This window comes from Semicossyphus pulcher, unplaced genomic scaffold (assembly GCF_022749685.1).
Source record: "Semicossyphus pulcher isolate SPU_LCO1_2020_fin unplaced genomic scaffold, fSemPul1.0.p SCAF_23, whole genome shotgun sequence".
Lineage (NCBI taxonomy): Eukaryota > Metazoa > Chordata > Actinopteri > Labriformes > Labridae > Semicossyphus > Semicossyphus pulcher.
In genome coordinates, this window is record NW_027211697.1 from 7173989 (window position 1) to 7191730 (window position 17742).

A 17742-nucleotide genomic window follows, 5' to 3' on the forward strand; every position below is an offset into this window, starting at 1 on the left:
GGTCTGAGTCTAAAACCAGGGGCCATTATTGATGCATCGTCCACGACTCCTCAAACACGTGGTCTGTCAAACCTCTCAGCAGCACAGCAGACCAGAGCACCAGTGCAGGGCCCGCCTTCACTACCTCCACAGCCTTTGATGCAGGCCCTGCCGACCCTCGTGCCCCCAATGTTATCCAGCCATGCGCCACAGCTTGGAGCCCCCTACTCCCTGGGCCAATCTGACTGCGCTCCTCAAGTTCCCATCATGACTTCTGTGCCTCCCCCTGCTCAGACCTCCCTTCCCCCAGCATCCATCCAGAGCACTGCCCCCATGCTGCAGAACCCTATAACTATGACCAAAGTGAGTATGTCTGACACAGAGAAATAGGCTTGGGCAGCCAGGCACATTTCTGACCACGCTTGGGAGCATTAGAAAGCTGTGTTTGAATTTTGGCATCTCATTGTAATTACAAATTCCCTTGCCCTTTTGCCGAATTCTCTGCTTTCTGTATATTTACTTCTATCCAGCAAAGAAAGAGCCAGAAAAGGAAAGCAGACACTACAACGCCCACAGCAAATGACCAACTGAGTGAGTCTTCACCGGCAGAGTCTAAATCTGGGAAGACACTACCCAGGCGAGAGAGTACCCGACCTACGAAACTAATAAAGAAGGATGCTCCAGACTCCCAGCATCAAATAGGCATAGGCATAGGGATAGGACTGAGCGGACCAAGTGGAGGTCATAGCCCAAAGCCACAGGATCAGCTGGGATACTGCGCCAGTCTGGTTAGGGACATGCTGTCCAAGAAGCACGCTGCTTACGCCTGGCCATTCTACAAACCTGTTGACGTGGATGCACTCGGACTACACGATTATCATGACATTATTAAACATCCAATGGACCTCAGCACCATCAAGGTGTGTTTAGGAGTTTGTCAACAGGATCATAAAACATAGGAGAGTGGTTTTGTGTCATTGCATAAATATAATAATATTGTTAATTTGTTTCATAGGTAAAACTGGAGAACAGACAATACCGGGAACCCCAGGAGTTTGCTGCTGATGTTAGATTAATGTTTTCTAACTGCTACAAGTATAATCCACCAGACCACGAGGTGGTAACAATGGCACGCAAGCTACAGGTAAATATAGTCTAAAATGCACACAATGGTGCTTAGTTGAAAAAGGGCTGGCAGTTCATTAATGTAGATTCAAAAATCTGTCTTTTTGACAGACAAGTATATTATCAGCTATCATTTTTTCACCCAGGGATTAGTGTCACAAAATTATATTATTAATGCATTGGTCTTAAACACCAACTTTTATCTTAGACATGTGTCTTCTAAGTTGCAAACCTTCACTCTCAGAGATAAGGAAGCAACAATTAAAACATGTCACAGTATTTATATCAAAAGCCGAGTGTTTTCCATTGATTATTTACAGTAAACCACAAATGCTTTCATCAGGATGCTGCCTAAGAGCTTGATCAATGTAGCAATGAAGTAACTCAAAAGGTGAAGAAACGATTGAGTAATTGTAATTTGTTGTAATTTCATCGTTTGGTCATGTACTTTGGGTTTATACGTGAAATAATTACTTTCCACGTTTGACATGTGACTTTTTTGTTTTTTCGTTTTAGGATGTTTTCGAGATGCGCTTTGCCAAGATGCCAGATGAACCCGAAAGCAAGCCTCTGGTTTCAACCCCAGCTCCTCCACTTCACCATCCCGCCCCTGTGAAGCCCCAGCCTCCTCCTGCCCACATCGCCTCATCTTCAGACAGCTCCAGTGACTCTTCCTCGGAGTCTGAGTCTTCCACAGATGACTCTGAAGAGGAGAGAGCTCAGAGATTGGCTGAACTTCAGGAACAGGTCAGTGAGCAGCTTAGTATGGTGGCGGCAGCAAATTTCTCGTCCACTCCTTGTTATCCATCGCTGAGATTCGACCTCTTCTCTCGATACAGTTGAAGGCTGTCCACGAGCAGCTGGCTGCCCTTTCCCAACCACAAGCCAGCAAACCAAAGAGAAAAGAGAAGGAAAAAAAGGAGAAGAAAAAAGAAAAGCATAAGAAGAAAGGAAGCATTGCTGGCCTTTTAGAAGAAATCCAGGATGCTACACCTGTTTCTCAGCTGTCCAAGAAGACAAAGACCAGTAACAATAACAACAAAGAGGTATCCAAGAAGAAACCCAGGTGGGTGTTACACGTGCTCAAACTGACCGCCATGGATGAGTGTAAATTCTGTAAATGCTCTTTTTTTGAATTGCTCAATAAAGCATTCTCTGTAAATGTTAAAATCTGTGTTAAGTTGCAAAACACTGAAGGGTTTGTTTCTAGAAGGATAAAGGAATAACTAGAGGCTTATTTACACATTATAACAGATTTCTGTTTTGCCTTTTGTAGTAAAAAGGAAGGGATGAAAAACAATCATCCCTCCAACCTACAGCCGGTTCCCAGCCTAGAAGAAGAACTAGGGGCTGCTGGGTCATCAGCAACAGGAGAAAAGTGCAAGCCCATGACTTATGAGGAGAAGAGGCAGCTAAGCTTGGACATCAACAAGCTTCCCGGAGACAAGCTCGGCCGTGTAGTGCATATCATCCAGTCCAGAGAGCCTTCACTTAAGAATTCAAACCCAGACGAGATCGAGATTGACTTTGAGACACTAAAGCCTTCTACTCTACGCGAGCTCGAGAGATATGTGTCTTCCTGTCTCCGCAAGAAGAAAAAGACTGCAGGTTAGCCACCCTAGAAAACCAACCAACAACACTCACACCTTGCTGTGTGATTATCTGGTTTATTTAGAAATGTTGTGCTTTTTCTGGAAATGCATGTGCCAATTTTTTTCTCTTTTTTTTATAGTTGAGAAACCTGTGGAGTCCATGGCTACCTCTAAAAAGACTGGATCCTCTTCAGAGAGCAGTGGCACCAGCACAGATAGTGAGGCGGAGGGGACAGGTGACTTGCGCCAAATTTGTCTACTCAAATCTCAATTAGCAGAAATAGAGTCCCTAATCTTGATTTCTCTCTTTTTCAGGAATGATAAAGCCGCAGAAGAAAAAGAGTCAGTCGGTCAAGGAGGGGAAGAAGACGCATTCTCACATTCAGAGTGGCCCTGCTCAGATGGGGCTTCATTCCCAAACCGCAGGACTTCAGTCGAGCAGTCAGTTTAAGCACCTTCAGCAGCATCAACCATCTCCTGCAGGCTTCATTGTACCCCCTGTAGCTGCCCTAGAGTCTTCACAGTTACTGGAGACTAGCTTTGATTCCCTGCCTCCTTTTGGTCAGCCCCTCATGCATCTGTCCCACCACACAGGCAACTCCTCCTCACCTGCACCTCCACATCTCAATGCTCATTCTACTGGCCCAGTGTCCCCTGAGACCCACCCCTTCCTCAACCAGCATCCCATCCTCCCATCTCCAGGTAAAGCTTTATGCCGGATGCTGCACTTCTGGTGCAAAACTATAATGACTACTTAGATTAACAACGTTTCTGTCAGATAATTTCAATCTTTTCAGATGTTTAATTTCAATGACTGGTTTCTACTTTGATCTTGCTCCAACCAACAACTTTGTTTGAACTTGAGATCAAGAGTGGAGATTCGTCCGCACTCTTCTAAGTAACCATGTCAAGGATCACAATCACAAAATGATTTTGACAACAAATGTGTATTAACTGTTTTTCTTTCTCCTCTCTGTCCTGAAACTGTGCATCCTTAGCCTTGCACAGTACCATGCCTCAGCAGCCTTCTCGACCCAGTCACAAGGCAGCCCCTCTTCATCCCAAACCCCCTCAGCAGCAGCCAGCACCTCCTCAACAGCAGCCAACCCTGCAGCAGCAGCAGCAACAACAACAGCAGCTCCAGCCCCAGCCAGCAGCACCACCGCAGCATCAGCTCTCCGCTCAGATCCTCCACCCTTCTCAGCCCCTGCACCAGCGGCCCATGTCCCCTCCAACGCTCACACCCCAGGGCTTGCTGTCTTCCCAGCCTCCACAGATGCTGCTGGAGGATGATGAAGAGCCAGGGTCTACAACCCCTCTGAACCAAGTACAATTATACCTGCAGCAGTTCCAGCAAGCCCGTCAGCCCCAGCAGTCCATGCAGTCGCTCCAGGCGCAGGCTCGTCAGCAGCAGCAGCAGCAGCAGCAGCAGCAGCAGCAACAACTGCAACCACAACTCGGACAGACCTCTCTCCTACAGTCTGTTCAGACACAATCACAACTCTCCTCTCAACCCACACTGCCTCCTCCGCAGCTTTCTGTTCAGTATCAGGCTCAGCCAGCCCCATCACATCAGGCGCTACCCCAGCAGATGCCTCCACACCAGGCCCGCCACATGCAGCACGCTCAGCAGCAGCAGCAGCAACAGCAGCCACAACAGCAGCAGCTGAACTACCAGCAGGGTCCTGGATTAGCTGGCCAGTCCCAGGGATCACAACACAAGGTGTCCATGCCCCAAAATAAAGCACAGCAGATCATCCAACAGCAGCAAGAACAGCCCTCCCCTCGCCCAACCAAGGTCGACCCTTATAACACAGGTGGGTCTAAGAAGATGAGACTAAAATTCATTTTATATTTCTTGTAGAGACAAAACTGCAAAAAAGCTGTGTCAGCTGAAGTCTCACTCTCCTCCCTTCTGTTTGCAGGTCACATGAGGGACAACCCTTCCCCTCTAATGATGCATTCCCCACAACTCCCTCAGTACCCACCTGTCTCTCACCTCTCTCCCCCTCATAACATGCAGTCCAAAAAGGTGAGAAACATGCACAAGTTGGACACAGGCATGTGTTAGAAGTTTAGTACAGTGCTGATTGTGTTTTAATTTGCTTGTTATGCAGCAGAGGGCCCCTGGGAGTCAAGGTGGAATTAAAGAGGAGAAACTTCCTCTCTCGCCGGTGATGAGAGGAGAGCCGTTTAACCCTGCTTTGAGACCAGAACATCACAAACATCCTGACAGCAAGCCTTCTCAACCAAGCCATGGTCAACAAAGTGAGTACCAAGACTTATTTTTTCTGTACATGAAATGCATGAAAGAAAAGCTGCACATGATATTGAGACTATGCTTGTGTGCATTTGTCCTTGTGTTGAGTAGATGTGAAATCCATGGACAGCTCGCGACCCGTCATCCGCTCGTCTGAGCCCAGCGGGCCGCCCTCCTCTCTGCAAGACAAGGAGAAGTTCAAGCAGGAATCCAAGGCCCCTGTCGCCCCCAAAAAAGTACAGGTAGGTGTTATAGACACTTTTAAAATGATCTCCTCAGTTTCAGTTTTTAATATATGAACTTGCAGGATGTACTATTTGGTGAATAATTTGTCTGTGCGTGCTTTTTCTCAGGATGTAAAACTGAAGAATATGGGCTCATGGGCCAGCCTGGCACAAAAGTCCACATCTACACCCTTGTCTGCAGTGAAGTCATCGAGCGACAGCTTTGAGCAGTTCCGTCGTGCTGCCCGGGAGAAAGAGGAGAGGGAGAAAGCCCTGAAGGCCCAAGCCGAGCAGGTGGAGAAAGACAGACAACGCAGAGAACAGGACAAACTACGGTAAGGTGGTCTAGAAGAATGGGGACAAAATAAGTAGAGGGCTGCAATGTGTGACAGTGTGACGGCGATAAGCCTTTCTTTAATGTGTCGTGTGAGTGATCTTATTTCGTTGGCCTTGTAGTTTTATATTTAGTTCAGCCGTTTATCTGTGAAACATCCGGGATGGCACCGACGCAGCTGTGAACCCCCTACAGCAACATAACATGTATTTGACTTCACCTGGTGCGAGTTATTGGGCTAAATGTGTTCCAGGGGTCGAGATGAAGAGGATGTCATCGAGCCAAGCAGAAGGGTGCCCGAGGAGCCACGCAGACGTCTGGAGCAGCACATCCAAGCTCCCTCACAACAACAACAACAACAACAACAGCAGCAGCAGCAGCAGCAGCAGCAGCAGCAGCAGCAGGAGCCCCAGCCGACTGCCATTCAGCAGCCTCCTCAACCCCCCACGCCGCCTCAGCCTGCCGCACAGAACCAACTAGACCAACAGAGAGAGCTAGCACGTCGCCGGGAGCAGGAGAGGAGAAGGCGAGAAGCGGTGAGATAATTGTCTTATTATTTGCCAGATAGCATCATACTGAAGTGCAAATTATAGTTGTAGTTACATTTGTAGCTGCATAAGAATTCTTTTGAGAGGAAATGCTTATTTGTTTCTTTTCTCTCCAGAGTACAGCAACTATTGACATGAATTTCCAAAGTGACTTAATGGCTATCTTTGAGGAGAACCTATTTTGAGGCGAGGAGAAACTGAAACGCAACTGCAAAAAAAAAAAAAGAAAAAACTTGGATGATACAGACTTCCTCGAAGGAGAGATTTGGTGACCACGAACTACAGAGAGACACGGACTGTATGTGGATGTGACGGGCCCCCCGAGTACAAATGTTGGACGGGCAGTCACATCTCGCTTTGCCCCAGCGGACTGAACACACAACACATGGGGATACTCTCAATGTTTTGGATGTCATTTCCTGGGAATTTGGCATCGCCTGCCTGATATCTCGTAACAGGAGAAAGAGGACTCCTGTTGGCACAGTTGCCTTTCTTACACTTGCTTCTTATAGTGTTTGCGGGAGCAACAATAATTTGCAAGAGTAAAGACATCCCAATATCTATGAAAATGCTCTGATAATGTACTGACAGACTGCGCAGAGGTGTTTTGAAACTGCCAGATGTCGGAGGATGTGAAGAAGACTGGTCTTTTTATGTTCTGTTTTGTTTTGATTGTTGTAAGTGAACACATGACATGGTCGGGGGGGAGGGGCAACTTCCATACTGTAAATCATGTATATTTCTCAGTAGAGAAGGTACAGTTTGCCTTACACCTCTTTCCTAAACAGACAATTATGTTCTGTGGCCTGCACACATGGACAAACCAATAACATTTACAATGAGGAGTAGGAGCAGTGCAGAAACTTTTTCATCATCAAGTATCTACTGTAAAGAAGTATTTTCTTATACTACAATAACTGTTTATTTTGGATCCTCTTTTTTTTTTTCCTCTGTAGGTCTTTGAATCTTCACACCAACACACTCCACCACCTATGTCTATGCCAAACAACCCATTATCTTTTATGCTAAAGTACTTGTCCTAAAACATGGTAGGTAGCTATTGACAAAAACAAACCCTGAATATATGCATTATCACAGTTCCAGCAAGTATTTATCCGAAACAGAATCAGTTAAAGTTTTCATCCTGCTTTGTGTTTTTAATTTATGGCTACAACAGGAGTTTGTTAGCAAAAGAAGGGAAAGGTCCAGCCGTTTCCGGGCTCTAGTTTAATTATGATTTAACTGCAGGTGTAACACCATTATTTGTATTACACTTTATTAGACATGAAGTTGGAAATGTCCATATCATTAGCCTGGTCACGACAGTCACATTACTGGATCAGTTGTGTTTAGAGAAGGTGGACATCCCCTTGCTGTTCCCTCTGTGTGCGCTCGGATTTTACCTGAAGCTTTTGATGAAAACGTCAACAGGCAGAGTGCTCAACGCAGGAAGGGGACCATCAGGGCAATAGGATAAAAGACTCACCACTTTTCTGTAGCTGTTACTCAAATCAGGTTAAAAAAAAACATAGCTGAAGGGACTTGAAGAAGCTCCCATTAGTTTTTGCATCAAATGGTCTTCTAATTCACTGAGGGGCACAGTATCGACAGTATAGAATAAAAAGACAAACAATTACAAAAGTTATGAAGCGGAACATGCTGAAAAAAAACAGTTATGATTTATATCTTTGTTCTTGTTCGATAATAGTGGATGTGAGTTATAATTCTGTTCTAAGAGACATTGTTTTGACCGGGGATGGGTTGAAATCCGAAAGCATCTTATCCTCTTCACTTGTCTCTTTTGGTGTTTTTCTCCAGTGCCTGTATTGTATTGCAATTCTCGTTGGCTTATATTACACTTGGAGGGAGTAAAGAAAGGGGCGAGTCAGAAATGGGTGGTGTAATATTTGAACAGGGAGGGAGATTTTTTGGAAAAGTATGTGTAAAAAAAAAAAAAAAAACTAATAAAAAAAAGGAAAAGACAGCATTTTATATTTTACCCGTTGTCAATATTCGGGTTTTAAATTTAGTTTTAGCTGGACTTCTATGAGTGTACACACCTGACAACATCTTCTCATTTTGTTCAATCAGCTGATTTTAGGTAGATATGTTTCAGCGTTGCCACACTAGCGTTTAAGTCTGGTCTGTGAGTGTGACTTTGTAAATTTGGACGGCTGTGTGACTGCGTGTGTTTGTTTTTGTTCAAGTTTTTTTTTTAAAAGTGTGTGGTGCAGGGAGGCATGTTCCCCGATGTAGATAAGCATTCTATTGATGAAGAGAATAAACAGATAAACAGTACTTCAGGAGAACTTGTTTCTGTGCTTAAGTCACCTTTTTAATTTCTATAAAGTCCACCATATATGAGTATAGAATTTTTATTATTAGACTGGTTTTGAAAGGGTAAAAAAAAAAAAAACTTCATTCCTTTTTAGCCTTTGTTTCCCTTCTCATAATAACTGTTGGACATAATGTGCCATGAGTTCCACAGAGAATGTGCTGACCCGCAGCTCAGCCCAGAGTTTGCTTCATTCAGGTATTTTATTTTGTGTTAAATTTGTTCTGTTTTGGGGGTTTTGTTGAAACATTTTCCTCGATTATTGTTTGGTATGTGAGTGGTCTATCGAGGTCTCTGATTCAGTCTGTTATGATTATTGAATAAACTCATCTGTTTTATAGAAAATAAAAAATTAAACAAAATTCTGTCCGTTTTTTTGTGTGTGTTAATTTACCAAATTCTAAATGTCAGACCGGTTTTACACATGCAAGCTTGCTGCAGGAAGGAAAGTAACAGCAACTGCAGCCTCAGGCAAGTAGTTATCCACATCTGTAGCTGTGACACATGTGGGGTCTGCATGTGATGACTTACAGTGCAGCTTTTACTAGCATTGTTTTGCTTCTAAGTAAACAGAAGATAGTAAAGATCAATATGTGTGATTATCATAAAATACAATTTTATATATATATAAATGATAAATTAGATAATATAATATCTAAATAATTAGATATTAGAAATGTTTAACCTCAGTTGAACTTCTCACTGATGTCCATACCAGTGTCAGTGATGATAGCCAAATAATGTTTTCGGTTGTGCATGTATAGCCCTACTTAGCAGCATAATTAATTCTAATTAATGACATTTTATTTCAGGTTGTCGATTTGTTTTGAGAGTATTCAACGTATCGGTGTAGTATACTATCATGTCTGCCTTGACACCGTGTATAAACATCTTTGGTAGGTCCAAACCAGAGAAAACTAGCCTACTAATCGGCCTTATGTATTACAATTGTGTAATAAATTGACTTTTACATGCTATTAAAACGACCCTATAGATACAACTGTACAATTATAAAGTATAATGATAGTAATTGACAGGAAATTGTAGGGGGAAGATAATATATTTAATTGCGTATTTGTATTTATAAAACGTCTGATAAACGTTTTGGGGTTTTGAGGTCAAAACTATCCCTTAACACCGTTATATAAAATAATGTGTGTATTTTAGCCTGGGTGTATTCAGATTTATGAGTAATCACTGCCCTCTTGTGGACATATGGAAGAACTAAATTTTAGTGAGTTAGTCAAGGTAAACGTTTAAATATTCTACAACTTCCGGTAATTACTTTCAAGCTAAGACAAAAGGAAACAAAACTACAATGACTATGTAATGTATGTAACAATTCATTGTTTTCGTGCTTAATAAGAATTCTTTTTTTGGCGATAATTGTAAAAAATACGTTAGCTATGAATTAAATGCAGTGTTGGAGATCCTTATTGTGTCCACTTGTTACATGTTGACATCATATCAATGACCGCTAGAATCGTGTCGCACTGTTCTTATGAAATTTTAATACAATGCCTTAAAGAGACAATAGACTGTGATACAGCCTTATACGGGGAATGTTTTAGCATAACAGGAACAAGAAAAACGAAGTAATTATGACCCCATTCATATTATATAATAAATATCATATCATATTTGTGTCACTTTCGGTTTCTGTTGTTTTAAGTTTAGTGATTTTATTTCGAGTCCTCGCCGGAAGTAGTAGTTATGCCTGCATTAAAGGGCGTTCAACAAATTAAATGTTATAGTCGCTCGCTGTGACCACTAGAGGCCATCTCCATGGTGCTGTCGTAGTTCCGGTATCAGCAAGCTCGCTTACTTCCGCTATCATTCTGCAACTGCTACTGCTATGTTTTTGTGTCAACAATATCTCAGAAAAGAAAGTTTAAGTTTCAACGAACCTGGGCCTTAATAGAGGCCTATCTGCCATATATGGCCAATGTGACACAAGCACAGAGAGGCTCCTTCACAGAGAGTTCCCTAGCAGTAAGTAGTCTTGATAATAATGATAATAATAGTAATATTTCCCATGGATACAATCGGCTTGACAATGATCGGGGGTGATACAATTAAAATAAGTTGAAAGAAACATATATAAATATTGTTTTGAACAGACGCATTCCCTGCTGCCTATAGATGAGATGTTCATGTTTCTGAACTATCTTGCACTGGGTTCAAAACAGCGTGACCTTGCTGACCGATGTGGAGTCCTCCAGTCCTCACTCAGTGGAATTATTAAAACTTGGAGCAACTTTCTGTACACTGTGGCAGGGTCAGTGAGGATCTGGATACCAGAGGAGGAAATTAGGGAACATTGATCAGGCGAGTTCAAGGACTATGCAGACACTGGAGTCATCCTGGACTGCACAGAGCTGAGCATCCAGTGCCCATCATCACCACATCTCCAAAGTGAAGTGTTTTCTGCATACAAGTCCCACTGTACTCTCAAAGAGCTGCCTCGAGTTGCACCTCACAGGGCGGTTATCTCCACTGTATGCCAGCTCTATCAGTGACAAACAGATCATGTGAGAGTCTGACATTCCCTCCCTTTTGAGACCTGGGATGGCCCTCACGGTCCACAGAGGTTTTCTTGTTGATGACTTTGTGCATGTGTAAAATCTATAGGCCAGACCCTAGATGTCTGCCAACAATGTCTAACAGCAACTTTTCACTGATGTTACATTTGATGCAATCAATACACAGTTGTGTGTAGTGTGCAGTCTGGTAAACAAGTGCTGCCACATGGTTGCACAAAGCTGTAACAGCCACACAGGTGCACTGGCAGCTTTGTAGTTGCACAGGAAGGGAATCCCTAAGCATGAAAAGACACAAATTTGTTACAGTATACTTTCTTAATATGCACTTCATATTTGCTTGAGATTTCTTTTCTTTATGCCCTATTATAAACCAAGCCAAGCAACCTTGCAGCCTTTCTTATCTTGATTTAAACTCCAAATCAACTTAATTTAGTGATATATTGCAGTTCCCCACTGTGACCACAAGAGGGCAGGGGAGACTCATAAGTCTACATACACTCAGCTCCAATAACTCCGCCTAGTGACAAGACAGACATTATACCATATTAATACTTTCTGCAAATTATTTTTAGAGTAAAGATCCATAGACTGAAATACTACCTGACGACGAGGGGGAAAAAGTATTCTTAGTAAGTATCTTATTCAGTCTGACCGGACGCTTGTCGCCACATATCTTTTTTAACAATGTCAAAATAAAAGTAAAATACATAACCAGTATGCCCACCGCTGAGTTTGGAAATGTAAGATAATTTAGAATTAGTTTTGTCGTTTTATGAATGTCTTTATTCATACCTCTAATAACCGTCAGTGTTTATATAAGTTACAAATAAAGAAAAGTACATTTAAGTCGTTCTCAGTCAAAAGTTTGTTTTGTTGTGGTGCCTTCAGGTGCTCCTTCTAAATTACTCGGGACTGGTCCTGTTCGAGTTACCAGTGACAGTATTTATATATAATTTTTACGATTGTTTTTTCTGTTTTGGCGTCATGACTATATCGACTGATTCACTTGTAGCTCCACGTGAATAAAATAAATCCAGTTTAACATTAAGCTTTTTAAAAATATGACCACAAATTTGTTTAGGATTTGGAGACGTCCTCAAGGCAAAATATCCCTTTAAGAGGCAAGAGTGTGTTTGTTTTTTTCCGATATTTCAAGCTGCAGTTGGAGGCAGCACCGCTACCTGTCAGTCGAGTCCAGCTGATCCAAGTAAACGTGATTCAGAGGCGTCGAGTTGAAACTGTTGGTCGCATGGAAGAACAGAAGTGAGAGTAGCTGAGAGACTTTTCGTTTCATCAAATGGCAGCTAGCAACTCCGACTTTTTATCAGAGCTGTCTGGATGGAGGAGACTGTAAAAACGGCGGTAGGTTTTGAATAAATGATACAAAATGAAGCGTTTCTGGTGTAGAAAGTCCGGGTGAAAATATCTTCAGTGTCAGTAGCACATGTTTTACTGCAAGTTGATAAACGTCACATCCACTTAAAATGTGTTATATTTGACGGGCGTGTCTCTAATTTTAGTGCTGTTACCCTAGCATAAAATAAACATTTGGACTGTTTGTTGGACCAAAGAAGAAAAAGACAAAACAATTCACCTGTTTACCTACCTGGCTGCTTTGTGGAATCATCCCTGACACAGTAATGTATCTGTCCCCGAGACTTTAAGAATAAGCTGTGAATGTAGCCTGAATGTATTCACTCGGTACTGTTGATGTTTATCTGTATAGAGTCTCATGATAGCCCTGAAAAGCAGTGTGGTCAAGCTAATCCCGTTATGAGACAGTAATGTCCCGACTCACAAAATCAACAGTTGCATTTTGAATACACTTAAACAAACAAATCACTATTTCCAAGTTATTATAGCATTCAGTTTGCAAAGTTCATGGTGGACATGACTGTGTTACAAATTATACACAGTATAACCTGTTGTTGCAACCTTCAGAATACAGGTACACATGAAAACATAATTTCTGTTTTTATATTTGCAGTAATGGCCACTGAGAGCACTGTCTGGAATACCTGTGACTACAGCCACAATGTCACCTTCTTCTACAACTTGGTGGGTAAGAAGATCAGTGTAGCCTGGACACCACGGGACTATGTGGTGCTTGGACTGGGCTTGACAGTATGTCTCATTGTCGTCCTGGCAAACCTGATGGTGATGGCAGCCATCTTCATGAACCACCGCTTCCACTTCCCCATCTACTATCTTCTTGGCAACATGGCTGCAGCAGACATGTTTGCAGGTATTGCCTACGCCAACCTGATGTTGAACACCGGCCCCTGGACCAGCACGCTCACCAAGGAGCAGTGGTACATTCGCGGGGCTTTGATTGACATCAGCCTGACAGCCTCTGTGGCCAACCTGCTGGCTGTGGCAGTGGAGCGCCACCAGACTATCATCACCATGCAGCTGCACAGCAAGATGACCAAGCGGCGCGTGGTGCTGCTGATAGTCGGCATCTGGGCCGTGAGCATCATCATGGGCCTGGTGCCCTCGACTATTTGGAACTGCGAGTGTGATCTGGATGACTGCTCCACCATCGCTCCCCTCTACAGCCGCCGCTTCCTCATTTTCTGGGCAGTTCTCAACCTGCTCACTTTCCTTATCATGGTGGCCATGTACACCCGCATCTTCATCTATGTGAGATACGAGAGCAGATACACAGCTCAGCACACGTCAGAGACACGGCACAGCCAGACTGTTGTCAACCTGATGAAAACTATCTCCATGGTTCTGGGTGAGAAGTTGGGTTTTGCTGGATGTGTTTGTGTGTGTCACATTTTTAAGGTTTGCTAAATATTATTATAATAATAATATAATAATAATGATATTAAACCAGAAAATACGCAGATTCAGCAATCTTTCCATGAAAACACAGGTCTATAAAAAACTGTTGATTTAAGACGCTTGCTACTGGCCTCTTACTTCCCCCACAAACCAGTTTTGCAGCTCTAGCCTTTGTTTGTTTGTCAGACCTGGTCTGATCAAAGTAGGTCTTCCAGGTGAGACGGTTGTTTGGAATTTCCCGTATCACAGTGAAATCTCGTTTCTCATCATAAAACGCCTTTGATTTCTTAATGTCAACGATACCTGCCATTAGAATACTTTTACCGCCAGGGCATGAGTCACCTGAGCAAACAAGGCACAAATATGACTCAACGTTGCTACATTTTGAGTGTCAGGTTATCTCCCTGCTTCTGTGGAAGATTTTGAGTCAGAGTTTTGACTCATTAATATGACATGTCTGCAGGTGCCTTTGTAATCTGCTGGACGCCTGGCCTCATGACGCTCTTACTGGAGGGGCTGTTGGGTAAAGCCAGCCACGCCAATGCCTATGAGAAGTACTGTTTGGTGATAGCAGAGTGCAACTCTCTGGTCAATCCTATCATCTATTCGCTGCGAGACGACGAGATGCGCAGGACGTTCAAGTGGATCCTGTGCTGCCTGTGTCGCAGAGGTCCTGGCCAGCAGAGGAAGCAGTCACCTGTGGAGATTGCGTCACCACTGCCAGAGGTACAGAGTAACATTCCAAAAAGGTTATCGACCTGGAGTACAACAATCAACCTGTGAAAAGTAAACTTTATACCCTCACTGGAAACTTAAAACAGGCTGTATTCCATTTATATCAGAACCCGGAAACAAGGTTAACTGGAAAAGGACAGTATTGCTTAATTATCTTTGGCTCCAGGGTTTTATTTTTCTTACATTTCCTGTTGGTCAGTCATGCAGGTTTTCACTTACCAAACCAATGCATGTGCTGATATTTAAACTATATCAGGTACCTTGTACCCGCTCCTTGATTTATTGTTCATTACTTTTGGATTTTGTACAGTCAAGTAATTCTATTGCAACTTAATTGCCCAATTCATTTTGAAATTATTTGTCTGTGCTTTTTGCACTCACCTATTTCCTGCACATATGTACAGTTTTTAATTGCACCTGTTACCTATACTTATACGTATTGTTTTTATTGCCTATTTTTATCTTATTCTATTTGAGGTTATAAACTCGAAGTGCTCAATTTCAGTCTATTTGGCGGCACCTAGAGGCTATAAAAGGCTATTGCAGGCGCATACGTACCACATAAACAGACGTCTTCGGTTGGCTCCCTTCGTCACATCCTTTTTAGACTGTTTGCCTTCATCTGAGCGTTGAATTTGTTTCTTTTCCTTTGGATTTTCACGTATTTTTGGAGGTTGTATCTGTATCGATCTTTTCTTTGTTTGTTAAGCCATAGTACATTACTGGCAACACTCGCAACACTTGCAGAGACCAGAAAAGCAGCCGCTTAGCTCCGCCTACCCTCTCTGGCAGACCAACCGCTGCTGGGTAACGGAAAACGTGTCACTTACTGGGCGCTGCTTGTGACTTTTTTCCGTGAATGTCGCCACAGACACCTAGTCTGTAATAATACTATATACTGCAAATGCAAAGACTTTAATCAGCCATAGGCTCATTCCCCATTGTGTTACCTCATTCTGCGATAGATAGTGACTGCTGAAGTCTTTTCCTTATTTTTATTCTAGTTCTGTTAACAATTCTGCACCAAAACAAATTCCTTGTATATGTAAACCGACTTGGCAATAAACTCAGATTCTAATATCCTGTCATGCTCAACAAATTGTGTTTTGTCTGCAGGAAGCTCTTGGCTGCGTCCAGAAGTCAGAAGATCAAGCCGCCTGTGTGGAAGCAAACAAAGAAGACAGTTGGACGATGGCGGGGGTATGATGTCAGCAGGCCTAACATTGAAAAACACCTTTTTACTGTAATCTATCAAGCTCTCATTGTGTTGTATTGTCTCTGGTTTTTCTGCCAAACTACCTCTCGTCCATGTTTTCGTTTGTAAATTGAATAGAAAAACGTATAAAGATGCATCTGTTGAAAAGGATTTTAACCTGGTTGGACAAATTATTTTATTTCTCAGTATAGTGTTCTCCTCAGTCTCCACGACGCTGACAGATTAACATATTAACCATCAGATGGTGCAATCTCTCCTTTTATTACATTTGACTATCACAAGAGCATTTGTGACAAATAATAAAATGAAACACTCCTAAAATCTGAAATCAAATACTGAAAAATCACACTAAATCATTTTATTAATTTTCTATTAAGAACACTACAATTTGTCATATTCTTCCTTTTGTTTTACTCTTTCTAGAACAATTCTAAAGTTGAGGTATAAAAGGAGTTCATACAGACTCACAGGTCTGAAAACAGTGGGGGTTATATACAAGAGAAATGGAAAGACAGAGGTAGAGAGAGGGGTAAATACAAGGAAAAGAGGGGAGATACAAATATACTAATAAAAAAAAAAAGAAATCAAAAAGGTTTAAGAAGTTGTTTGGTGCTGTGGAAGTCATTTAGTCACTTAATCCAAAAGATTAAAGCATGAGCAACAGTACAACCTTTTTTATCATGTGTCAGTATTGTAGATCTTTTTGTAATATTAAAGGAGACCACAGAATTTATCCTTTACGTCTTTAGTGTTTAGACATGTACGCTTGCTGCGCATAGTTTTGAGGTGAGTGGACATGAGTGGTGCATAGCAGGAGCCAAGTGTGCATCATCTGCTTTAATGTGTCGTTCAGCCTCTCTTACTGTTACAGGGTGTCACAATTCCTTGTACATAGACATATTTAAATATTTTCTGGGGGAGGGACTGCCGTAAAAACAGTACATATCTGCTTGTTAACATTTGCTGTAAATGTGGGAGAGCTTAAATTTACAACTGTCCATAAAGCATAAAGACATCATTCATTGAATAATGAGCAGGTTTAAAACAGATTTAGAATTAAATGCTGCAAAAATAGGTAAATATTTGGGGAAGTGAGCGTAACTGAGGGTGTGACAGAAGTAGAGACTGAAGGGGATCCATAAACCTGTAAGGCAAAATACACCAAGTGTCCATTAGAGAACCTCAACTGATACAATTGTCTTTCCACAGCACCAAATGTTACACCTGTAAACTCTTCATTGCCTCCCGGTTATGTAACAAAGACCTAAATAATATTCAAAATTGATACAGAGTTATTGTGAATCCTGTGACACAAAGGCCAAATAAAACTGGCATCTCAACCAAACATCAAAGTTTATAAAAGAAAAAAAAAATACTGAAACATTACACAAACTGTACAGTGACATCCATTACAACAGGTAGAAAAGGGGGGAGGATGATAATTTGGTGTGGTGATAACGTTATTCATAAGATACACTCGTATGAACTGCGATGAGTAACAAAACAGGTAATTAGATGTGTGATCGCACATATGACCATCTTACAAGCTCAAGTTTTGTTCTGTAACATGGTTCAACAAAGTTTTGACTGACACTTATCATAAGGCTTTACCTTACTATCAAAATGCTTTGTTATTCACACAACAGTTAATGTATAAAATAGTTCCAAAGAATGAAAATTCCCCAAAAAACGTTGCAGGTTTGTCTTAAACAGAAGTTTTACATCACCCAGTGCTGCCTCTTTTTTTGGTAACAGAGGAGAGAGAGAAGCCCTTGCCCAATCGGCCGTAGAAGTAAAAACAAAACGGTTTTACCAGAAGGTGTTAAAAGTATGAATAAGGGGGAGAGCATACCGTCTATGCTCAAAATCAAATTGCAGATGTGATTTTAAGAGTCCTCACTCCTCTTACCCTCCCATGACGCCCCATAACGAAAAAACCCCAAAAGTCAAATCAAATTTGAGGCATGACAACACCACACAGAGAGACACAGATACAAATATAATTCCCTCCTCTCCTCAACTGAAAATGTGGCTGTGCACCAACTTCAGAGAGACACAGAG

At 42.2% G+C, this 17742-nt stretch overlaps 2 protein-coding genes across 4 annotated transcripts in view; both read left to right on the forward strand.

Annotated features, from left to right (window-relative positions):
- Window positions 1–8741, forward strand: part of brd4 (bromodomain containing 4) — a 32530-nt gene extending 23789 nt beyond the window's left edge. For 2 of the 3 annotated variants that reach the window (XM_069674805.1, XM_069674803.1), the window contains exons 5-19: window positions 2–342; window positions 510–899; window positions 995–1123; window positions 1621–1851; window positions 1944–2170; window positions 2381–2712; window positions 2837–2932; window positions 3012–3398; window positions 3695–4513; window positions 4622–4728; window positions 4814–4964; window positions 5068–5198; window positions 5310–5515; window positions 5768–6050; window positions 6179–8741. In XM_069674805.1, the coding sequence (XP_069530906.1) occupies window positions 2–342; window positions 510–899; window positions 995–1123; window positions 1621–1851; window positions 1944–2170; window positions 2381–2712; window positions 2837–2932; window positions 3012–3398; window positions 3695–4513; window positions 4622–4728; window positions 4814–4964; window positions 5068–5198; window positions 5310–5515; window positions 5768–6050; window positions 6179–6247 (3899 nt within the window). In that variant the 3' untranslated portion in view covers window positions 6248–8741. The remainder of the gene's footprint in view (window position 1; window positions 343–509; window positions 900–994; window positions 1124–1620; window positions 1852–1943; window positions 2171–2380; window positions 2713–2836; window positions 2933–3011; window positions 3399–3694; window positions 4514–4621; window positions 4729–4813; window positions 4965–5067; window positions 5199–5309; window positions 5516–5767; window positions 6051–6178) is intronic. The other variant, XM_069674804.1, reaches the window with a different exon arrangement.
- Window positions 8742–12129: 3388 nt separating this feature from the next.
- On the forward strand, window positions 12130–17452 carry lpar2a (lysophosphatidic acid receptor 2a). Its single transcript, XM_069674832.1, has 4 exons — window positions 12130–12302; window positions 12928–13680; window positions 14194–14456; window positions 15582–17452. The coding sequence occupies exons 2-4, from the start codon at window positions 12930–12932 to the stop codon at window positions 15669–15671; spliced, it is 1104 nt and encodes a 367-aa protein (XP_069530933.1). The 5' UTR covers window positions 12130–12302; window positions 12928–12929; the 3' UTR covers window positions 15672–17452.
- The last annotated feature ends 290 nt before the right edge of the window (window positions 17453–17742 follow it).

Bases quoted from the DNA above. Each gene is read 5' to 3' on its own strand.
- lpar2a (XM_069674832.1), top strand. From the start codon at position 12,930: ATGGCCACTGAGAGCACTGTCTGGAATACCTGTGACTACAGCCACAAT. The intron at 13,681-14,193 runs GTGAGAAGTTGG...ACATGTCTGCAG, and splicing joins AACTATCTCCATGGTTCTGG to GTGCCTTTGTAATCTGCTGG. The intron at 14,457-15,581 runs GTACAGAGTAAC...TTTTGTCTGCAG, and splicing joins TTGCGTCACCACTGCCAGAG to GAAGCTCTTGGCTGCGTCCA.